We start from the raw sequence: 24,496 nt of genomic DNA, 5'->3' as shown, positions 1-24,496 counted from the left end.
CGTGGTGCTTCCATTCTCATGATAGCCTCGATCTTTTCTGGATTGGCCTCAAGTCCCCGGTGGCTGACAATAAACCCGAGCAACTTTCCTGCCGGTACTCCGAAGACACATTTTTTGGGATTAAGCTTCCATCGATATCGTCGTAGACTGTTGAAGACCAGCTGTAAATCTTCAATGAAATTTTCTGAATTCTCTGTCTTAATCACCACATCATCCACATAAGCTTCCACACGCTTGCACCAGTGGTCGGCTAAGCATGTCTGAATAGCCCTTTGGTAAGTCGCTCCAGCGTTTTTGAGGCCGAACGACATGGAGGTATAGCAGAAAGCTCCAAACGGGGTGATGAATGCTGTTTTTTCCTCGTCTTCTTTTGCCAAGCTAAATTGATGATACTCGGAGTAGCAATCTAAGAAAGACAACACAGAACATCCGGCGGTTGAGTCCACCACATGGTCTATTCTAGGAAGTCCGAAGGGATCCTTCGAACAGTGTTTATTGAGATCCGTATAGTCGACGCACATGCACCAATCCACTTTATTCTTTTTGAGTACAAGAACCGGGTTAGCTAACCACTCAAGATGTAACACCTCTCTAATGAATCCGGTCGTGACCAAGCGAGTCAGCTCAGCACGGATGGCTTCTCTCTTGTCAGACGTGAAGCGACGTAATTTTTGTCGGATCGGCCTCGCCTAGGGGTAGACCTTCAATTTGTGCTCGGCCAGTTCTCTTGGGACTCCCGGCATATCCGCAGGTTGCCATGCGAATATGTCTCGGTTATCTTGCAAAAACTGGACGAGCGCGCCTTCCTATTTGTCATCCAGGCTGGAACTGATGATAGCTGTTTTGCGTTCGTCGGCGAACCCAAGATTGATTCTCTTGGTTTCTTCAGTCGGCCGTATAGAGGTCACGACTTGAGCTTCATTCACGGGTACCGCGAGGTCTTCATCAGGCTTTGAGATCGCCTGTGCAGAAGAAGTCGCCGATGGTTTGGTGGTGAGGGCCACCTGAATGGCCACTCGGAAACATTCTACGTCGCCTTGGAAGTCAGCGCGCATAGTTATGATTCCTTGCGGTCCTGGCATCTTCAATATCATGTATGTATAATGTGGAATGGCCATGAACTTCGCCAATCCAGGCCTCCCGATGATGTCGTTGTATCCACAGTCAAAGTTTGCCACCTCGAACCTCAGGAACTCGGTTCTGTAGTTTTCCGGAGTTTCGAAGGTGACCGGCATGTAGATGTGGCCCAGCGGATATTCTCCTTCAGTCGGCACGATGCCGAAGAAGGGTGTGTCCGACTCGTGGAGCTCTTTGAGGGGGACTCCCAAGCCTTGGAGCGTCCGGGGGAAGGTGACATTGATGCTGCTTCCCCCGTCCACTAATACCTTCTTTACCCTGCTCTCTCGGATCATCGGATCGACAAGGAGCAGGTACTTGCCTGGGTGGTCGAAGTTGAGCCACTGATCTGCCCGGGTGAAGGTGATCGGGTGCTCAGACCATCGGTATGGGGCGGGAGGACCGGTGGCCGCCACCAGTATCTAACGATCGTTGAGCTTTTGTTGTCTCTTGCTTTCTTGCGACCCGTGTCCGCCGAAGATGACGTTGACTTCTCTGTCAACGCGTGGGAAGGCTCCACCTCCTCCCTCCTCCAGCTGCTGGGGTTGTCGAGGTTCTCCTGGTCCTCCTCGCGGCGGGGGAGGAGGTAGAGGCTGGAAGGGTCGGCCGTTCCCCATGGAATGCTTGAAGTCTCTGCAGTTCCGGAGGGTGTGGCGCATGTCCTTGTGGTACAGGCACTGGGCGTCGAGGATGTCGTCCAGCGTGCGCTCGCCTCCGTGAGGTCCCCCTCGAGCGCGAGAGGCGGGCGGTCCGGCGGCGTGGACCTCTTCACGAGGCCTCTTCTCCCAGCGTTTGTCGGGTTGCTGGTTCGTGTCGCGTCGTGGTGCTGCCGGTGCAGGCTTTGCTCCTCCGATAAGGTCTTGAGCTCGTTCATCGGCGGTGATGTAGAGGTCGGCTTCCCGGAATAGCTGCTCAGAAGTGGTCGGCGCCTTCTGTAGTATGGCTCGGACGAAGGCCGAGTCATTGGATCCCCGGTAGAAGTCCTCGATCACTGCTGCTTCCGCGACCTCGGGGATACGATTTCTCATGGTCTGAAATCTTTTGAGGTACGACCAAAGAGTTTCGTCCCCCCGGCGCTTGATGGATTTGAGGTCCCATGGTTGCGCCGGTTTGTCGGAGAGAGATTGAAAGTTGGCGGTGAAGCGCCGACTGAAGTCGCTCCAGTCGTCGATGCAATGTCGGGGTAGGTGTCGCAGCCATTGCAGCGCGTCTTGCCCAAGGACAATAGGCAAGTACGTGGTCATCACATCTTCGGTTGCCCTAGCAGCTCGGGCGGCAGCGGTGTAGACGGCCAGCCAGCCTCCCGGATCCTGCTTGGGTTCATATTTGTCAACGTTTGGAGACCTTGAAGTTAGGGGCCACTGAATGGCCCTGAGGCGTGGAGTAAGCGCCGATACTCCACACGTGTCCTCTTGTCGTCGATGATGATGTCTGTCCTGGGGAGGGGAGTGGTTGTCGTGGTGCCTCGACCGTCCCCAGGTGGTGCCACCAGTCGAAGTCATTGCCGACTCAGTCCTGGTGGCCTGACTCCATGCCGGGATGTCGTGATCCCGGTCATACTCTTCTCGGCGACAGATCTCATTCTCGTGTCGTCGTTCACGCGAAGCGTTGATGGAGCTCCGTGCGTCCCATCGACTGTTGATGGCGTGTCGTAGATCGCTCGGCGGATGAGCGAGTGGTAGAAGGTGGTTGGCTGCTCGAGTGAACAGTCGTCGATAGCCCTCGGCGTCTGGAGTCCGGGGGAGGCCATCAGCTATCCGAGCCAATACTCCACCAACTTCACTCGGCGTGTTCATGGCTCGGGCAAAGTCGGGGTTCAGGTTGCGTCCGAAGAGTGGATTCTCTCGACGTTGCCTTGTTTCTTGCTCAGCCTGCTCTTGTGCCTGTCGACGATCACGTCGTCGAGAGTTCCTTCTTTCTCTGAGGACCCATTCTTCTGGAGTTTCTCCCACTTCTGAGACCTCGTCTCGTGATACGGGCTGCGCCGGATTCCGTTCTCCGGCTTCATGATGTCGCCGAATATTTCGGCGTCGGTTCCTCCGCCGGCGAGATTCCCGCTGAAGAGGTTCTTCTCCTGGTGCAGTCAGTTCATCGTTGGAGATAGGATTTGATTCCACTCTTCTCCCGATGAAGAGGATGTCGGGGTAGAACGAAACAGTTGTCGCGACGATTCTCTTTCTGCCCTCCTTTGAGGACGGAGACACAGAAAGAGCAGCTTGACGATCCTTTGCCTCATTCGCTTCCTTTTTCTTTGTGATCCGTATCCATTTTTCTGTCGGAGAGGTGGACAACGGAGTTCTCCGGGTAGACGGACCCCCGGCTCCTAGCTTGCTGAAGGTGGTCTTTTCTCGGAGCGCTGGAGGTTGCGCTTCTTCCTGCTTCGCTCCGATTTTCTTGGAGATCTTTGAGGAAGACTTTCTTTCTGGTGGATCCGCGATGCGATGCAGAGTTCCCTCTTCATCTGCTACAGATGAGATAGTTCCGAAGCAGAACACAGACCCGGTACGAAGGATGATCTTGTGCTGGAAGGTGACGACCATTGAGCTAGCTTGGATCGGTGACACCCCCCCTACCTGGCGCGCCAGCTGTCGGTGTTTTGGGTCCGACTGCGCACCCGGGGTTGCCCCTTAAGGTGCTTTTTGGAGTAGGCCGGTGTTACCGACTGTAGCTCGATGGTTCGTGCTAATGCACGAGAGGCAGTGGACAGTTTTATACAGGTCCGAGCCGCTTGGAGATGCGTAATACCCTACGTCCTGATGCGAGTACTTTATGTGGTGGGTTACAAGGAGGCTCTCTAGTGTTGGAAACGTAGAGGGCCAGGTGGATGGCTAAGTAGTGATGTCTCTCTTTTTGAAAGGGTGCCCCTAGGCCTTATATACTCGACCGTGGGGTGTTACATGCGGATATGATAACGACATGTGCCTAAGTAATAGTGAACTGACTGAGTCTATCTTCCTATAATTCAGCCGACCCATCCTCGCTCGGTTCTGATGTATGAGGCCCCTGCGCTGGAAGGTCGGGTCACTGTTGTGATCACTGCTCGAATTCATCAGGTCGTCTGGGCTTGCGTCGATCTAGTCTTGTGTCAATCCGCTTCACTAGACGTTCCTCCCTAGGCCCACGAAGTGATGACCTTGCGAATTATTGGGCCCACGGGCCTCTCGTGAGGTCTCTTATCCTTCTGGTGGACCCGGGGATATCCGTCCCCCACAGGCGCTCCCTAGGATACAGATACGGAGGGCGACGTTGCTGAAGTTGGTCTTACTAGCTTCATGTGTCGTGCCTCCTTCCAATTTCCATAGGCCACAACACAGCCAGCAGTTGCCCCTTCTAAACTCCAGCCGACCCATAAGTCCATATTAATTTTTATTGCATTTTAATTGTGTACGATAGTGAATTGAGAAAAAAATAATTAATTATACTATTGAATTGTTGAAAGATGATTGCGTCAGTCATATCAACGTATATCTATAACTCCTCCAAAATCCGATGAGAAAAATATGGATATAAATTTCTGCGCGTGTATGGTCACTAGTAAATATTGATTGTAAAATATAGTTACGAATGGACATTTGCTGATCCGAATTCCATCAATTGCCATGAGAACCTGTGAGGTTCTGGTTGGAATCGATCCGGCCATAAAACCCACGTGGCCTAACCGAACGTAACTTCTATCGTGGGCCGATATTGTCAGGTGCATCCGCGGGGATCGCCGGATCGGGCCACGATCCCGGTTGGGAATGGCCTAAACGAACGAACAAGGCCACTCGGCCCCATCCGGCATCCCCGACCCCCGAGCGTCTTCTTTCGTCTGCTCGCTCTGCGCTCGCATCTACCATGGAGACTAGGGTCTAGGGTTTAGTGCGCCGCTGCCTACATCGCCGCCATCCTCAACTTCCTACGGGATCCTGACGAGGCGCCGTATCATCCTCAACGCCGCGAACCTCCGCTCCCACGTTATCCTCACGCCCACCAGTAGCTCTCGGCCTCTACCTCGTTAAGGTTAGGATCGTTCCACCTCTACCTCTGAGTATTGACTGAGGTTTGGGTACAAGACTCACACCCGGTGCTTGGTCTGTTGATTTGTTTGCTGCATCGGTGTTAGGGTTTGATTTTTGTGGATTTGATCTGTGATTGATTACTGACAGCAGTAGACCGAGTTGCTGGTGCGCGAGAATCGGATAGATGGGGCAGCAAGGGTGCCATTTCTATTTCTAATAGGCATACTTGGATTGGATGTGAAGGTTCTATGGGGGTGTTTGGTTTGCCCCTGCTAAAATTTAGCCCCTATCACATCGAATGTTTGAACCTCCGTTCGGGGTATTAAATGTAGTCGGATTATAAAACTAATTTCTCAGCCGAAGATTAAAAAGTGAGACGAATCTAGTACAGTTGGTTGGGTCTATATTTCATACTCCTATTTGAAAGTCAAACGCTTGATGTGACCCGGGCTAAACTTTAGTCCACAGAACCAAACACCCCCTATATAGCATGCAAAATCCTGTTATTTCCATGGTCACATCACAAGGTTCTTTTTTAAAAAAATTCCACGTGTACAAATCCATTATTGAATGTCTGAATGATACAGAGGAGATACTTGTCCTATCTACGCGTCATGTGAATTCTATTTGGTCTAAAATTCCATCTTTTAGATATGTGACCTTTAGAATTCGAAAACCTATGTGTGTGAATCCATTATTGAATATCTGAATGATACAGAGGAGGTACTTATCCTACCTATGCGTCATGTGAATTTATTTAGTCTAAAAGCCCATCTTTTAGATGTGTGACCTTTAGAATTCGATTTAATCTGAATGATACTGAGGAGGCACTTATCCTATCTACCCATTATTGAAAGCTTTTTAGAATGGGATAGATGATGCCCTTGCATGATGACATCTGTTAGGCACCTCTTTTAGACGTGTAAAAATGATTAAGGGTAGCATTGCCTAGAAAATAGTTGCACAAAAGCATACTTTCGCTATGTATTTTATAGATGTATATCACTACAAGCAGTGGCATAGCTTGGACCTAAACCCAGGAGGGTCTAATCATCGAAGAACAATACTACTCTTTTATTGTTGTTGAGCCAAATGATTGAAACTAATAGAATTCACAGAAGTTCAGGGATGTCCATGATCCCTATTGGCCTGCAGAAGCTCTGCCACTGATTACGGGAACCACATAGTGTAGACCTTTGTTTCTGGTTCCATCTAGTGACATTTTATAGCTAGCTCGTCAAAATAGGTTCATAGTGTTTTCCCTTTCAAGAGAAGAATCATTCTTTTGCTGGTTGTTAAGCCATTATGAAGTAATACAAGTCACGCTTCACAGCTATCTAGTGCTTACTAATGATATAAGGGAAAAATATTCATACATGTGCTGTTCTTAACTTGACCAAATTATTAGCTACTAGCTGTAATTCACTAACTAACCTGTCACAATAATCTTGAGTGGGTAGTACGCGAATTTAGTTAGTTGCAGTGGTGTGTACCCTGAAAATTCAGGACTGTGGGCTTGTTGCTGTTTTTAGTCTCTTGATGATGCCTTAATTTGAAGTCACCAGGTCCTTTAACCGGCACCTGGAGCGTGAAGGACCACTCCTGCTGCTTCAGATTGACTGCTTGAGGATGGGCATGAGGAACGAACTCACTTCCTTGTTCTCAAGCAGCAGCAGCCAGGAGTTCATCCTCAATCTTGACTCAAGCTTGGCTGCTTGCTTTGTTTGCCAAAATTTCACGGGCGGTCCTTGAACTTGGCAGGGGCCGATTCTTTGGTCCGGGGAGATATTATTTTATTCACTATAATGTGCTAGGCAGGGCCGCAGGGGTGGAGTGGTGCTTAGCGCTGATAGCAACTAAACAGGTTACATGGCAGGTAATTGCTAGGCAGGAGGTAGGTGAGGTAGCAGCTAGCTATTGGCCTTCCATAATATTGGTTGACTGGTCTTTTTTCTGATGTTGTTCTTTTGCTGCATTTATTAGCTGCCATCATTTTTTTTGTGCTGTGCATATCAAGTGTTTTTATTAGTTGCCAACACTAGCCTGATAGCTTTAGCCTAGGAAACATTTTTACTGAGTTTATATTTGGAATTATATTGTACAAGCTGTTTGAATAAATGAATATACTTTGTAATATGTAGTGCGTTTTAAGTTCAATCTTTTTCCTTTCTGTGTGTGCTTATGCTGTCATTGTAGAGTGACTGCCACCTGTTTGTAACTTGCTGCCTTATCAAGAAGTTTTTGTCAATGAAGTATTTATGTTTTTTTTGCCATTTCCTGAATCGTTGACATGCATTTTTTTGTTGGGTTTCTGTTTCTTTTCTTTTCAGCACATAGCGCATATGCAGCATTTAGGCTTATTCATTTATTTGTGCAGGCTTGATATTTGACTGGGACACTGGGCAAATTTTAACAAGTTTCAGCAATGGGGTTTGATAATGAATGCATCTTGAGTATTCAATCCCTTCCTGGTGAATATTTCTGCCCTGTTTGCCGGACACTTGTATATCCGAATGAGGCCCTACAAACTCAATGCACACATCTCTACTGCAAATCCTGCTTGGCATATGTAGTGGCAACCACACAAGCTTGTCCTTATGATGGATACCTTGTAACAGAAGCTGATTCCAAGGTATGCATATCCAATGAGTTTTGTAGTGAAGTAATGGCACTCGTCTTACTACATATTTTGCAATCTACAGCCTCTTGTGGAATCAAATAAAACCCTTGCTGAGACTATTGGCAAAGTCGCGGTCTATTGCCTGTATAATAAGAGTGGATGCCAATGGCATGGAGAGCTATCTGCCTGTGTCACACATGGTACTGCTTGTGCATATGGGAACTCTCCTGTTGTTTGCAATCGTTGTGGGACACAAATTGTGCATCGTCAAGTGCAAGAACATGCTCAAGTCTGCCATGTATGTCCATACCTTCAGTAACTTCTTATGGATGTCTAGAACTATGCTGTAAGTGACGATTTCTTTTTACCTTTTTTTGTTATTTGCAGGGCTTACAATCTCAAACACAACAAGCTGATGGTAGTCAGGTGCAGCTGGCAACGGCAACAACTCAGCCAGTCATCCAAGATTCATCACTTGCCTCAGCTGGATCTGCTGCAGCTGCAGCTACAACCCTAACAAAGCCATCTTCAACTACAGCCACAGCTGTAACAGATTCTGCAGCAGCAACAGGAGGGGCAGCTGGTGCAACCACAGCAGCTGTGCCTTCTTCAGCTTCATCTATTTCTGCTTCCCAAACTCCAACAGCTGAGCAGTGGTACCAGCAGCAGCAGCAGCTCCAATACTCGCAATACTACCAGCAGCAGCACCCTGGATCCAACCCTTACATGCAGCAACATCAACAATATGACCAATACCAGCAGGCATATCAGCAATACATGCAACCTCCAATGCAAGTACCATCCCAAAATGTGGTGCAAGGATCTGCACAACCTGCTTCTTATGTTCAGCCTCAAGTTCAGTCCTCCCAGGTGATGATGCAAGCCCAAAGTCAGCCCCAGGTCCATCCATTGACGAGTCAGCCACAGCTTCAACAGCATCCAGTTCAACCCCGACCCCAAAGTCACCCTCATATTTCCCATGTTCAAGCACCTTCAGGTCAGTCGCAGCTTCATCAACCAATTCAGTCAGCCCAAGTTCCACAGGTCCAACCAAGTCAAGTTCCTCTCCAACCATCTGGTCTCCAAGTACAATCTGCAGCACATCCATCTGCTCCTACTCAAGTTGGTAATCAGCAATTTGCGACTCAAGCAATGGCGTATCAGGTCCAGCCACATGTACAAGCTCAACCTCCGCAGCAGCAACATATTGTTGCACATCAACAACATCCACATATGCAAGCTTTACCCCTACAGCAAAATATTCAACCTAAGATGCAGCTAAACTCTCAAGTTCAGCTACAGCCTCCACATGTCCAGCAGCAAGCTTACCCACAATCTCAGGTCTATCCTCAACAGACACATCATATGCACTCCCAGAATACTACATATGCACAGCAGCAAACCCAAGGTGCTTTGATGCAACCTGTACATGTGTCCCACCAACAAACACATGTTTCTCATCATCCTGCACCGATGCGTCCTCCATCGTCAGGCCATCAGCCAGCTTTGCAGCATCCTCAGGCCCAGGGAATTCAACATACATCACAACATGAAAAACATATTGGGTTTCATGCTCAGTGGCCAACAATGTATTCCAACATTCCTTCCCAAGCACCACCACAGGGATTGTCTGTGCACTCATCTGTTTCCTCACAATCAGTTCAATCATACCAGCAAGGAATGTCTTCATCACAACAGATGCATTCCCAACCTGGTCAGCCATATACACAACAGCATGTTACTGGCAATACTGGACAACATGTTCAAACTTCTGCTGGCAGACCTATGGCCCATCTTGCACCAACACAGCAATTTCAGCAGCAACATCCAGCAATGCTTAGAACTGAGTCACCTGCTGCTGGGCACTCTATTGGGCAGGGTCCTTTAGATCTTGAAAAACATACTTCAAAATCAGGGAAGTTGGATAATGCAACTATTGCTGCTGTCGGTGAAAATAAAAATAGTGGTCCTGAGTCAGTTGTCATGAGACCTACAAAGTCACAATTGGGTGATGAAAACATGAACAGCGAACACAATGGTTTTGTTGGTGTTAGAAAAGATGCAGTGCAAACTGGCATTGTATCACACAATTTAGATGGTTCAATTAGGAGGGATGGGAATACTGACCAGGCAGGCAATTCACATGGCCCACTTGTGCAGGGAGGCAAAGATCACAAGGCTTCAGATGCATCTACTGATCATGAGAAAGGACGACTGTTTCAACAGGCATCACTGCAAAATGCAGGGGCACCGGGCTCTTATGTGCCCCCAGGTGTGGTACCACATCCATCTGGACCAGATAAAATGCTTCCTCAGCATATGACGAATCATGGTCATATGCATGGTTTCTCTGAAAATATCCGTCCTCCGCTGCAACAACCATATGGTGTGTTTCATTCTGGAACGATAACAAGGCCATTTGGAGAGAACCAGATTCAGATGCCAATGCCACAGCCTGGGGGTATCAGACCTGGTGATGGTATGATTCGTCCTTGTTTGGTTGGCCCATTACCTGGACATCATGGTGCAGTGTTGCCTTCTTTTGATCTTGAACGTTTGGGTCAGCCACGTCCTCTTGGTAATACTCTAGGTCATAGGCCAATACTTCTTCTGTTGTTGCAAGTATGCTGATCTAACTTCCATTTATTCAGGAATGTTGAACAGCAATGACTTTGGTGGTGAGGGGTTCAACGCTTCAGGGGGTGCAGCGTATCCTGAAAGACATGATAATACCGAAGACAGTCGGAAACATTTTCCAGCACCAGCCCCTCTAGATGATCAGGGCTTGCGAAGGGACCCTAGACATTTTGAGAGAGCTTTAGGTAGACCTGATGGTTTCCTTGATTCAGTACCTGGAAGGCCTCCATTTGCAAACCACAGAAGTGCAGGTTTGCATGAGGATTTTCCAAGAAAGCAAAATGCAACTGCCAGTCACCCTGACTTCCTGTCACATGGAGCAGAATTTGATCATCACAGGGCTATTGGAATGCCTAATTTCAGAAATCCAGGTAAGATTTTGAAGTGATCCATAAATTAATAACTGAGAGTATTAAGAGGGTGTTTTGTTTCTTTGGACTAATTTTTAGTCCCTCCATGTTATTCCATTTTAGTCCCTAAATTGCCAAATACGGAAACTCCGTATTTGACAATTTAGGGACTAAAATGGCATAAAATGGAGGGACTAAAAATTAGCCCCTAGAAACCAAACACCCCCTAATACTTCAATGGCAGCAGGCCTTTTGGTTATATGAACAAAAGCTTATGACACTTTGGACATTGAATTTGCCAATGATGTCCCCCCATTAAATTTGAATGTTTTTAGGCCCATTTGCTCAAGGGACAAGTGGCGGTCCTGGTGGCCCTCCTAAACACCAGCTTGGCTCTGGTAACCTTCCTGGGAATTTACATTCTTTTGAGGGTCTGGACTTCCCTCCAGCTCCTTTCAACCTTGGTGATTCTTTTCCTTGCACTAGCCTACATGGTCAGTGTGGAGAACCCCATGGTAATTGCTATTGCATTTAACTGAACCTTCTACACATCACTTTGCAGGTGACATGCATCCAGGTGACCCTCATCTTGTCGCTGAATATGCTCAGCATGGATTTCCTAAAACTGCAGCACACTTTGGTTTGGTAGGTTATCTGTGCTTTTTTACCTGAATTTATTCTTTTTTGTACTTCCTACATATGCTATTATTTTTGCTGTTATGTATTTTTATCTACTAAACTGTTGAGCGTTCTTCCATCTAGGGTGGATTCTTGAGAAACGGGAATTCTGGTTGGTGCCGAATATGCATGTTTAACTGTGGGAGTGCAGAGAATCTGGATTTGCATGTACAAACAAGGGAACATCAGCAATGTGCAATGGACATTGTCCTGAAAATGAAGCAAGATGTTGCAAAAAGGCAAAAACTGTGAGATATGAACTAATTTGATTTTGAATTTCTAAAGCGAAGCATTTCCTTGTTTATAAACTCAGATACTCTGTACTCAGGAATTATGGAGGGCCCAAGTCATTCAACAACAAAAAGGTTTCTGGGAAGGGCCATTTTCGTGGGAACAGGCGCTAGTGTTAACTGATTAAAATTGATGTGGTTTTGAAGGTGTGTTTTGACTGTTTGATTGTGGTCCACAAGTAAAGACATTTTGCCCCTATATGTTTCAATTGGTCACTTCCTAGTATTTTTCCAGGTTGCTACTGGTGCTTATGGATGTGTCAATGGCAATCGAGAATTGAGATCTTTTCAGACATTCTGTTCATGCGGTTCAGCGTATTTGAAGGGAAACTTGTAATGGTCCCAAACTTTTGTTCCATGTTGATCTGCAGAGTTCACATGGCTATGTTTACTTCACGTATTTTTGCCGAAGTTGTTCTGGGATTGCTTAACATGCTAATATCCTTCTTCTGTACGTGCTGATTTATAACTCCTGTTTCTTTCAACTAGGCTCATGCTTTTTCTAATGGCGACCTAATAATAGACCATGCTGGAACTTTTACAAAGAGACTTGTAATTGTGTCATCAGACATCCATAACATGGTAAATTTTGTTGGAATCTTTTGGTAGGGGGCTAATGGAAACATGTTGAAGTTACTTTCAGTGCCTGAAAATTGTGCTAGTTTTGCATAGTTTAAATCCAAAAAAATCTAAGGGTGCATTGGACAAATAGTTTTTTTTATGTCACAGCCCAATTTGCTTAATCATTTATTTTAATAAAATTATTGAATACTGACTCTGTGATATGTCCCCATTCAAAACAAGAAGGGCAAAAGTGCTGCATTCCTGAATAAACACAAGGGCTAGAGTTGTTGACATGTCATTGCATGACAACAAAGCAATCCAAATCAACAAAAATAATCTCATTGAAGCGGTTGCCTATTTTGTGCCTTGAGGGATGCATTAGTGATAAAGGGAGACTTGGAAGCCTGCAAGGAAACACAAAAGCATGAAGAGGTTTGAGTTGGGATATGTACTTTGAGTGTTAGCATGAGATGGGAGGGAATCGATGGTAAACCTAATTTAGAACCAAAACATGAGTTGTGCTCAAATATAGAAGGAAAAGAAAGATATACTGGTTTTCATATGAATACTGGTATGTGCATCATATACGCAGTAACGCAGAGCTTGTTGATACCGAACTGGAGTTGTATTATTCACTTCTAGTTAGTTATTCGAGATAGTGATGGTTTTATTGTCATAGGTTTGATGTTCAGAATAGGACATCATAGGATTCTACAGGCTACAAGCACTAAATATTATGGGTAAAATACTTAGGTTTCCAATTCACTGCTGCTGGACAGATGTGATTGTTTGCATGTGACATTTTGCTGATGGTGGCCTTTCTCTAGATGTCTGTTTTAAATCATCTGTCTTTGCTGTTTGTTTGCTAAACAGAAACTGCAAAGTGTAGGATAATTTCCAGCAGAGGGCTCCTGTCATACTTGCATGTTTCCCTAACGATGGTAAGGATGACATGCTTTCATAATGCTGGTAAGGAAAAATAGGTATTGAGCTTTTATTGCAATGCACTTTGAACTTTTTGACAGAAGTTTTTCATATATGTATTATGGCTAAAGTGCTGAAGCCATTCTGTGGCCTGTCAATTACTTGGACACTGAAGGTTCCAGTTTGTATAATTGTGAGGCCATCATGAACTGCTATCTTTATCTAAAAAAATCATGAGCTGCCATGCTTTTGGCCGTAGGAAAAAAGAACTCACCAGGGTCGTAGGAAACAACGTAAGGACATTTATGTGTAAAGTAATGGATTGTGTATATATATGTTCCTTTGGGGTAAGGAGTGACATTATGGCATGTTGGATAACTTTCCAGCGCTTAGATAGTTTGCCTGAAACAAAGCTGGTTGGGCATCACATAAAATGTATTTCTCCCAATTCCCAAACGCAGGTTGCTTGGGGCTAGACTTGTTATATACATTCTTCACCTTCTCATGGATTTTGTCCAAACTACTCATAGGGTTATCGTTGACATGTGTAACTTCTTTGACATACTAGTATACTACTGCGATTTTTTATAGAACTAGGTAGAAAGGCTATTTATCAAGATGATAGTATCATTCAGAAGAACTTGGTGCTTTCAGCTCTACTACCCTTGACTGTAGCTGCTATTAGTTTGGATATGACAAATATATTAAAAGGGCTCCACCTTTTCCTTTTGCTGCATGCACAATTTGGTTCACTGGTAGTGGTTGCAATTGAATTGTCTACAGATTTGTTCCCTCTTCAAAATTATTTGGCATAGTTTGCTTTGCTCAAGATGATTATACTGCCCCTGTTTTTTTCTGATTGGAATGGGCTTGGCTACCATGAGTCCATGATGACTTAGGCCCTGTTTGGAAGCACCCAATTTTTAAGAAACTGGTTTATAGAAATTGAGGTGGTTCCAAATGTACCAGTTTATGACTCAGTTTATAGAAATTAGATTCTCAGTTTCTTAAAAACTAAGAAGGTGGCCTCTCCTAGCTAAATGTTAAAAACTGGTTTTTTAAAAACTGGGTTGCTTCTTAACGAGTCTTGGCAAATATTATGCCAAACTTTGGGTAGTGATTTGTTATACAGAACGGTGGGTGGAAATGAAACATATCTGGCAGGTTCCACTCAGTTTCTGACCAGTTTTCGACCCAAAGACTGGTCTGGTATTAATTGCCTGAAGCTGAGGTATAGACTAAAGTTAAATACATGCATTTTTGTAGTATATATACTAAGGATCGGGCCAAATTTTTTGTTCTCTTGAATCCTGGGTTCCCTCCTATTTAGGTTTGGATTGTAGAATCACTGGTGCTGGTGCCATTTTTTGTTCTCTTGAAATGTATGTTGCAACGTTGTATTACTGCACCATATCAGTCGGATTGCTGTTACAGTAGTAACTTGCAGTACAGTATGTTCAATTCGCTAGTAATTAGCAGCTAGGTGACATTATTTGCTGTTGGCATAACGTGGAGGATCTATGTTTCTTTTGTCTCGTGTTTCTTTGGGATTCTTATAGATGGTGGATGTGCATGGGTGCTGACTACTGTTTGAACGAACTGGCCACGCCTTGGCTCTCATTTTCTGCCAGCATCGGATGTTTTTGACTGACCCCAGGGCACCTTATATCTATTGTTGTGAGGGTTAAATTGTAAAATTTCTGGCCCGTGGTTCATTCCTTACCAACTAATGCACTCAGGTGTAAAAGAAAATTCCTGTAATGTATACACAAACATTTATATACAATTTTGCACTGTAAATATACTAATATTAGTTTCAATGGAGTGCACCCACAAATTAATGTACCTGCCCATGTAAATAATTTATTTTATTCTTAAAACATTTTAATAGAAATTTCATTGTAAGAAACCGATGTTAGATTCAGCGGTTCATGACTACTAACTAACCTACCCGCTGGTGTATGTAAATTGTTGTAATACATTCGTAAGGCATATGAAGTTTCTGCTATTATTTAAACATTTCTATTTGAAAAAAATATAATGTGCAGCGTTTAGCTATATTTTTGAGTAATTTCGATGCAACGTGTTTTTTTAATTTCCGAAACAGATGATGTTTACTAAAACAAATTGGCATAATAAAAGTAATTAGATATACTAATGCTGATATTATTTCTTTAAACCTAGTTAAATTATTCTAAAATTAGAACGGCTTTATTTTTGGGGCGGAGGAATTCATTGGTTCATATTGGGGATTTTTAGGTAAATGTGTCTATTGGTAAATTGGAGTTAAGTAACTTAAATCTGTTGGCAACATGGGCTTACATAACTGATTTTATGACAGATAAACCAATCAAAAGTAAAAAGGAGAGGCGCGTGAAGCCTAACCTACGAAGGCTACGAGTATGAAGTCGATTATCCAATGAAGCCTCACTTACGAAAGCTATGGGTGCAAAGTTACACATCCTGTGAAGCCTTGACGAGAAGAAGAATTGCTCCAAGCCCTTAAGAAGTCAAAGAACCTTCACTAGGTGCATGTATGTGCTCGTGAAGGCCAGTCGATCATGAGGACCCGTTAATACCATGGAATTTGGATGAACCATTGTATTTTAAGCCAAAAGGTGTTTGGTAGCCTTTAAAAACTCTGTATATAATACTGTGGTATTATCGATACTATGGTTATTTTGGGGTATAGAAAACTTTGGTCCAGACCAAAGTTTCTTTGCTGTGCGCAATATCTGTTGAGTATGCAAGCCATGGAACTGGTAAAAAAACTGTTAAGCAAAGAATAGGAAGACGAAGCCACTCTTGAGTGATTAAATGATGAAATTCACAACACCAGTTAAGATGACATACTTGATGATAACTCAGACTCCGCAGCAAAAGCTTCATAAGAAAAAAAACTCACAACGATCACTTATCTCCATTGATCAAATTTCCTACTATCAACAAACTTGCACGCAGTACAGTGGTCTCTAGGCTATAAATTCAACATGCTCCTAACTCATGATGACCAATATGATACAAGATAAATTCATAGAAAAATAATACTCCCTCATGGTAGACAAAAACAGTAAAATAGTGAAAGGGAATTAGGCTTACACCTAGTTTCTAAATAATTTTGGTGGTTGAATTGCCCAACACAAATAAGTGGACTAACTAGTTTGCTCTAGTGTACAAGTTATACAGGTACCAAAGATTCACACTTAGCCAATAAACAGATCAAGTATTGGGTTCAAACAAAGGAGCAAGGGCCAACCGAAGGCACCCTGGACTGGTGCACCGGACATTCCGGTGCACCACCGGACATGTCCGGTGCACCAGGGAAGACCGACTTCAAACTCTTCACCTTCGGAAAAATCCAGAGGCGACTCCGCTATAATTCATCGGACTGTCCGGTGCTCCAAGGGAGAGCGGCCTCAGGAACTCGCCAGCCTCGGGAATTCATTTGGGCTGCTCCGCTATAATTCACCGGACTGTCCGGTGTAACAGCGGGGCAACGACTACTTCAGGCGCCAACGGCTACCTGCGGTGCATTTAATGCGCGCCGGCGCGCGCAGAGGTCAGGCACGCCCATGCTGGCGCACCGGACAGTCTACAGTATGTGTCCGGTGCGCCACCGGACATCCAGGCGGGCCCAGAAGTCAGAGCTCCAACGGTCGGAACCCAACGGCTTTGGTGACGTGGCTGGGGCACCGGACTGTCCGGTGTGCACCGGACTGTCCGGTGCACCATCGAACAGACAGCCTCCACCAAACGGCTAGTTTGGTGGTTGGGGCTATAAATACCCCCAACCACCCACCATTCATTGCATCCAAGATTTCCACTTCTCAACTACTTACAAGAGCTCTAGCATTCAATTCTAGACACACCAAAGTGATCAAATCCTCTCCAAACTCCACACAACGCCCTAGTGATTAGTGAGAGATTTGCTTGTGTTCTTTCGAGCTCTTGCGCTTGGATTGCTTTCTTTCTTCTTGATTCTTCATTGCGATCATACTCACTTGTAATTGAGGCAAGAGACACCAATCTTGTGGTGGTCCTTGTGGGAACTTTGTGTTCCAAGTGATTGAGAAGAGAAAGCTCACTCGGTCCGTGGGATCGTTTGAGAGAGGGTAAGGGTTGAAAGAGACCCGGCCTTTGTGGCCTCCTCAACGGGGAGTAGGTTTGCGAGAACCGAACCTCGGTAAAACAAATCATCGTGTCTCACTTCGTATTTGCTCACGATTTGTTTTGCGCCCTCTCTCTCGCGGAATCTATTATATTTCTAACGCTAACCCGGCTTGTAGTTGTGATTATTTTTGAGAATTTCAGTTTCGCCCTATTCACCCCCCTCTAGGCGACTTTCAATTGGTATCAGAGCCCGGTGCTTCATTAGAGCCTAACCGCTCGAAGTGATGTCGGGGGATCACACCAAGAGGGAGATGGAGACCGGCGACAAGCCCACTACGAGCCAAGGGAGCACTTCATCGGAAGAGTCCCGCACCAAGAGGAAGGAGAAGAAAAAGGACTCCTCCAAACAGAAGGAGAAAAGATCTTCTTCACACCACAAAGAGAAGAAGGAAAAATCTTCTTCCCACAAGTCGCATCGGAAAGGCGACAAGCATAAGAGGATGAGGAAAGTGGTCTACTACGAGACCGACACTTCATCAACATCGACCTCCGACTCCGATGCGCCGTCTGTAACTTCTAAGCGCCAAGAGTGCAAGAAGTTTAGTAAGATCCCCTTACACTATCCTCGTACATCTAGACATACTCCATTACTTTCCGTTCCATTAGGCAAACCGCCAACCTTTGATGGCGGAGATTATGCTAGGTGGAGTGATTTAATGAAATTTCATCTAACCTCACTCCACAAAAGTATATGAAATGTTGTTGAGTTTGGAGCACAGGTACCATCCATAGGGATGAAGACTATGATACGGACGAAGTGGCCCAAATCGAGCACTTCAACTCCCAAGCCACAACCATACTCCTCGCCTCTCTAAGTAGAGAGGAATATAACAAGGTGCAAGGGTTGAAGAATGCAAAGGAGATTTGGGACCTTCTCAAGACCGCGCACGAGGGTGATGAACTCACCAAGATCACCAAGCGGGAAACGATCGAGGGGGAGCTCGGTCGCTTCCGTCTTCGCCAAGGGGAGGAGCCACAAGATATGTACAACCGGCTCAAAACCTTGGTGAACCAAGTGCGCAACCTCGGGAGCAAGAAATGAGATGACCACGAGGTGGTTAAGGTTATTTTGAGATCACTTATTTTCCTTAACCCTACTCAAGTTCAATTAATTCGTGGTAACCCAAGATATACACTAATGACTCCCGAGGAAGTAATCGGGAATTTTGTGAGCTTTGAATGTATGATTAAAGGCTCAAAGAAGATCAACGAGCTTGATGAACCCTCTACGTCCGAGGCACAACCGGTGGCTTTTAAAGCGACGGAGGAGAAGAAGGAGGAGTCTACACCGAGTAGACAACCGATTGACGCCTCCAAGCTCGACAATGAGGAGATGGCTTTAATCATCAAAAGCTTTCGCCAAATCCTCAAGCAACGGAAGGGGAAGGATTACAAATCCCGTTCCAAGAAGGTTTGCTACAAGTGTGGTAAGCCCGGTCACTTTATTGCTAAATGTCCACTATCAAGTGACAATGACAGGGATAACGACAAGAAGGGCAAGAGGAGAGAAAAGAAGAGGTACCACAAGAAGAAGGGCGGCGATGCCCACGTGTGCCGTGAGTGGAACTCCGACGAGAGCTCCACCGACTCCTCCTCCGACGACGAGGACGCCGCCAACATCGCCGTCACCAAGGGACTCCTCTTCCCCAACGTCGGCCACAAGTGCCTCATGGCAAAGGACGGCAAAAGGAAGAAGGTTAAATCTAAATCCTCCACTAAATATGAGTCCTCTAGTGATGATAATGCTAGTGATGAGGAAAATAATTTGCGTACCCTTTTTGCCAATCTTAACATGGAACAAAAGGAAAAATTAAATGAATTAATTAGTGCTATTCATGAAAAGGATGACCTTTTGGATTCCCAAGAGGACTTCCTAATTAAGGAAAACAAGAAACATGTTAAGGTTAAGAATGCTTATGCTCTTGAGGTAGAAAAATGTGAGAAATTATCTAGTGAGCTAAGCACATGCCATGACACTATTGCCAACCTTAGAAATGAAAATGCTAAATTAATTGCTAAGGTTGATTCTCATGTTTGTATTGATTCAACTTCCAATCCTAGAAATGATAATGTTGATTTACTTGCTAGGATTGATGAGTTGAATGTCTCTATTGCTAGCCTTAGAAATGAGAATGAGAAATTGATTGCTAAGGCTAAAGAATTAGATGTTTGCAATGTTACAATCTCCAATCTTAGAGATAACAATGATATTTTGCGTGCTAAGATTGTTGAACTTAATTCTTGCAAACCCTCTACATCTACTATTGAGCATATGTCTATTTGTACTAGATGTAGAGATATTGATGTTGATGCTATTCATGATCACATGGTATTAATTAAACAACAAAATGATCATATAGCAAAATTAGATGCTAAAATTGCCGAGCATAACTTAGAAAATGAAAAATTTAAATTTGCTAGAAGTATGCTCTATAATGGGAGACGCCCTGGCATCAAGGATGGCATTGACTACCAAAGGGGAGACAATGTCAAACTTAGTGCCCCTCCTAAAAGATTGTCTAATTTTGTTAAGGGCAGGCTCCCATGCCTCAGGATAACGAGAGTTACATTTTGTACCCTGCCGGCTATCCCGAGAGCAAAATTAGGAGAATTCACTCTAGGAAGTCTCACTCTGGCCCTAACCATGCTTTCATGTATAAGGGTGAGACATCTAGCTCTAGGCAACCAACCCGTGCCAAGTTGCCTAGAAAGAAAACTCCTAATGCATCAAATGATCATGACATTTCATTTAAAACTTTTGATGCATCTTATGTTTTGACTAACAAATCCGGCAAGGTAGTTGCCAAGTTTGTTGGGGGCAAACACAAGGGCTCTAAGACTTGTGTTTGGGTACCCAAAGTTCTTGTTTCTAATGCCAAAGGACCCAAAACCGTTTGGGTACCTAAAATCAAGAACTAAAATTGTTTTGTAGGTTTATGCATCCGGGGGCTCAAGTTGGATACTCGACAGCGGGTGCACAAACCACATGACAGGGGAGAATAAGATGTTCTCCTCATATGAGAAAAACCAAGATCCCCAACGAGCTATCACATTCGGGGATGGAAATCAAGGTTTGGTCAAAGGATTGGGTAAAATTGCTATATCACCTGACCATACTATTTCCAATGTTTTTCTTGTAGATTCTTTAGATTACAATTTGCTTTCCGTTTCACAACTATGTCAAATGGGCTACAACTGTCTATTTACTAATGTAGGTGTCACTGTCTTTAGAAGAAGTGATGATTCAATAGCATTTAAGGGAGTGTTAGAGGGTGTAACGCCCTGAATTTGGGGTAGAATTTTTTCTTCTTTTCTCTCACCAAATTCGGGCGTTACTCTCTTTTCTCTTTCTTGTTTCGCTCCTCCTTCCCAATTTCAAACCAGTATAGCGACAGGTGTCCGTGTCATGTATAAACCAAAACCTAAGTGTCATGGGTGTTGCATCATGCCGAAGCACATTTCTTTGTCTGATGTGGAGTGTTCGTCTCGTTCCGTTCTGGATTTCGATTCGCGATTTAATTCCATTTAGTGGTCCGCGCTCGTCGTGGGTTTTCGATCCGCGAAGTGGCCCGACCCAGCCCAGCCCAGCCCTGCCCGGCCCGGTCCGGCCCGGCCCTGCGCGCCCCTGGCGCCCAAACCCCCATGCGCCCCCCTTCTCCCTCTCTCTCTCATTTGGATCTCCCGCGCAACAACCTCTCCTCTCCCTCTTCCACCTCTCTCTCCCCGTGGTGCCCTAGGATTTGGAGACGGCGATCACCGGATTTTGGACCCCGAGGGGAGCTCCCCTCCCCTCCCCTTCCCTTCTCCCTCTCCCTCCTCTTCTTCCCCCCCCCCCCCCGCGCGCCCTCCCTCTCCCACTGCCCGCGCGCGCCCCCGCCCTTCCCCCCTGCGCGCGGCGGCGCGGCCCCCGCTCGGCCTCCTCGGCGCGGCGGCGCGGCCCCCCACCCCGGCCCGCGGCGGCGCGGCCCCCCACCCCGGCCCGCGGCGGCGCCCCTGCCCGCCCCTCCCCGGTCCCGCGCGGCGGCGCTCGGCCCCCCGCCCCGGCCTCCCCGGCGGCGCTCGGCCCCCCGCTCGGCCCCTCCCCCTCCCTCCCCGGCGGCGCTCGGCCCCGCCCCGGCCTCCCCGGCGGCGCTCGGCCCCCCGCTCGGCCCCTCCCCCTCCCTCCCCGGCGGCGCTCGGCCCCCCCGCTCGGCCCCTCCCCCTCCCTCCCCGGCGGCGCTCGGCCCCGCCCCGGCCTCCCCGGCGGCGCTCGGCCCCCCGCTCGGCCCCTTCCCCTCCCTCCCCGGCGGCGCTCGGCCCCCGCCCGGCCTCCCCTCGCGGCGGCGCGGCCCCGCCCCCTGTCCCTCCCCGGCGCGGCGGTGCCCACCCCTGCCCCGGCCCCTGCACGTGGCGCTCACCCGCCCCGCCCCTCGGCTCGGCCGGCCGTGGTGGCCCGGCGCCCTCCCGCGGCGCGGCGAGCCCCGCTCGCCCACGCGCGCCCGCCCCCGGCTCGGCCGCCCGCCTCCCGGCGAGCTCGGCCGCCCCTGGCCGGTTCAACCGCCCCGGCCTCGGCCCGGTCGCCCCGCCCCTGCCCCGGCCCCTGCGCGTGGCGCTCGCCCGCCCCGCCCCTCGGCTCGGCCGGCCGTGGTGGCCCGGCGCCCTCCCGCGGCGCGGCGAGCCCCGCTCGCCCGCGCGCGCCCGCCCCCGGCGAGCTCGGCCGCCCCTGGCCGGTTCAACCGCCCCGGCCCCGGCCCGGTCGCCCCGCCCCCGTCCCGGCCTCGCCCGACCGTATCCTCGCTCGCCCGCGCTCGCGATGATTATTTGTTAGTCGATAGTTAATGTCAAACTCCCTTAGTTAGCGTGCTGCGTCGCGCGCTTCGCCCCGCGACGGATTTGTCTAATTTCAGATTCTATCTATGTGTTGCGTCGTGCGCTTCGTCGCGCGACGATCCATTTTAATTTCAGGTTGTTTAAGGTGTAACGTCGCGTGTGTATTCACGCGACGTTCCACTTTGGACTCAGTTTAGTCGACGTATGCCGTCGTGCGTTTCGTCGCGCGACACTTAACGTCTCCTCATAACTAAGGCGAAGTGTCTCGTTGCGTGCTCGGTCGCGCGACGAGTCGTTAACTTCTTAATTTGTTTTAGAGTGCTATGTCGCGCGTCTCGCCGCGCGACCATCCTTTTTATTTAACTCCACCTGCTTATAATGATTAGACATGAAACATGACTTTACTTTACGCTAAACATAGTGTCTACATTAAATTTCCTTCCATTAGGCGAGTGGTTAATTTATAATCATGTAACGTGATCGTTTCTCGACTGTCTTTTCCTCTTTCTCTCTTAACCGTACTCGTGAGCCCGCGTGGAACGTCTGTTTACTTATTGCATTCTATTGTATGGTGTACTGTTCTTTTGTATTAAATATGTGGATGCATGTATGTTTGCAATCGCATAGAGAACGATCCGGTTGAAGAGCCCGAGGAACCCGCAGGAGAAGCCCCTGAGCAGCAAGCGGTTGGTGGAGGCAAGTGTCCCTTGACCTATCTCTGTCCTATTCATTCTTTAATTCACCTCCCGCTTTACACATTTATGCCTAAGGATTGACTAGCTTTTTGTTATCCCTGTCCTTGTTTACCTATTTGGGTTGGATTATTATTATTTAGCTTTATGCTATTGCTCAACTCTAATTAATGAACATGATGAGATTATCTATGATACGCTGTTTTCCCCTTTCTTATGTTGATGTTATACTTGTGGTCTTCAAGGGGGCTCGAGCGGTTTCTCGAGTGCCTCTCCGTAAGGACCTGTTCTATGGATGACCGCCCGGGAAAACAGTGCAACCATGAGGGTGGAATGGGGTGCCCTTAGCTGAATAATTAGAGGATCTGAGGTGTAGTTCGCTTCGCCGTCGTGCCGTCAATGGGGCTCGGTGTATGCGGCTCGCTCTGCCAAGGTTGATTCGTCCCTTGGGGAGGAGTGCGGTACATTTAGGAAACCTAACGGGCGGCTACAACCCCGGGGAATATTTGTAAAGGCTACGTAGTGAAACCCTGCCTATTCACCTTGGTAGTGTTTAAGGGTTTGATCGGCACGAGGCAAGAGGGAATCACGGCTTGTGGGTAAAGTGCACAACCTCTGCAGAGTGTTTGAAAACTGATATATCAGCCGTGCTCGCGGTTATGAGCGGCCAAGGGAGCTCCAGTGATTAGTGGTACTTGATCAGAGACATTATGGTACAGGTGGCTATGAGATCGATGGTTCTGGTTATGGTTATGGTGCTGGTAAGTGGTATTCTTTCTGTTTGGAAAGGGTACATCGGGCTAACAACTTGGGTTAATGCTAAAACTTGGCTTTCTATTAGTAAATAATAATCTGACCAACTAAAAGCAACTGCTTGACTTATCCCCACATAAAGCTAGTCCACTACAGCCAAACAGGATACTTGCTGAGTATGTTGATGTGCACTCACCCTTGCTCTACACACCAAACCCCCCCATCCCCAGGTTGTCAGCATTGCAACCATTGCTCAGGCGAAGATGAAGCTGTGGAAGGAGACTTCCAGGAGTTCCAAGACTACGACGAGTTCTAGACGTGGGTTAGCGGCAACCCCCAGTCGGCTGCCTGTGAAGGCCGCGTTTATCTACGTTTCTTTTCCGCACTTTGATTTATTGTAAGAACTATATGGACGTCTCAGACGTATGATGTAATCGACTATTATTTCCCTTTTAATACTATTTTGAGCACTGTGTGATGATGTCCATGTTATGTAACTGCTGTGTACGTGAATAACTGATCCTGGCACGTACATGGTTCGCATTCGGTTTGCCTTCTAAAACCGGGTGTGACATAAGTGGTATCAGAGCCGTGCTGACTGTAGGACCGCTAACCTAGAATAGAATGGTCGTTCTAAGGATTATAGACCTCTGTCCCTGCCTTGACTTTGATATCCCTTCAAAAGTTGGTCATACCGACCAAAATCTATGTTCTACTATATATTATACCTTGCTGAAAATTATGTTTTATTCTAATCCTTCATTTATTTATGATTCGTTACTTGCTGGTCATATTGATTCTGTTCTCACCCTTTTGCTTGCGATGTCTTTTGTAGATGGCTCGACTTAGACACACTGCACGAAAGTTTGTCATCCCCTTCTTACCCTCCCGT

At 46.9% G+C, this 24,496-nt stretch overlaps 1 protein-coding gene across 49 annotated transcripts; it reads left to right on the top strand.

Annotated features, from left to right (window-relative positions):
• The first annotated feature begins 4,743 nt into the window (after window positions 1-4,743).
• On the top strand, window positions 4,744-15,914 carry LOC100384168 (uncharacterized). Of its 49 annotated transcripts, none has more exons than XR_002267920.3 (14): window positions 4,744-5,118; window positions 7,495-7,749; window positions 7,820-8,035; window positions 8,125-10,315; window positions 10,389-10,446; window positions 10,597-10,745; window positions 11,060-11,155; window positions 11,287-11,369; window positions 11,487-11,650; window positions 11,731-11,839; window positions 11,928-12,025; window positions 12,182-12,274; window positions 13,130-13,225; window positions 15,522-15,914. XR_002267920.3 is itself a non-coding variant. In XM_035966010.1 (11 exons), the coding sequence occupies exons 2-10, from the start codon at window positions 7,543-7,545 to the stop codon at window positions 11,804-11,806; spliced, it is 3,231 nt and encodes a 1,076-aa protein (XP_035821903.1). In that variant the 5' UTR covers window positions 4,744-5,118; window positions 7,495-7,542; the 3' UTR covers window positions 11,807-11,839; window positions 11,928-15,901. The 49 variants fall into 49 exon arrangements, 7 of the variants coding, with proteins under 7 accessions (XP_035821903.1, XP_020405531.1, XP_020405530.1 ...); XR_004856984.1 differs by adding an exon at window positions 14,740-14,919 and having other exon boundaries at window positions 10,389-10,745; XR_004856982.1 differs by having other exon boundaries at window positions 10,389-10,745.
• The last annotated feature ends 8,582 nt before the right edge of the window (window positions 15,915-24,496 follow it).

Source organism: Zea mays, chromosome 3 (genome assembly GCF_902167145.1).
Source record: "Zea mays cultivar B73 chromosome 3, Zm-B73-REFERENCE-NAM-5.0, whole genome shotgun sequence".
Classification (NCBI taxonomy): Eukaryota; Viridiplantae; Streptophyta; class Magnoliopsida; order Poales; family Poaceae; genus Zea; species Zea mays.
This window is presented reverse-complemented; position numbering and strand designations above follow the sequence as displayed.

Coding starts and splice junctions, on each gene's coding strand:
- LOC100384168 (NM_001362246.1), top strand. CDS start 7,543: ATGGGGTTTGATAATGAATGCATCTTGAGTATTCAATCCCTTCCTGGT. Junction 7,750..7,819: donor TAACAGAAGCTGATTCCAAG/GTATGCATATCC, acceptor TGCAATCTACAG/CCTCTTGTGGAATCAAATAA. Junction 11,651..11,730: donor GTTGCAAAAAGGCAAAAACT/GTGAGATATGAA, acceptor CTCTGTACTCAG/GAATTATGGAGGGCCCAAGT.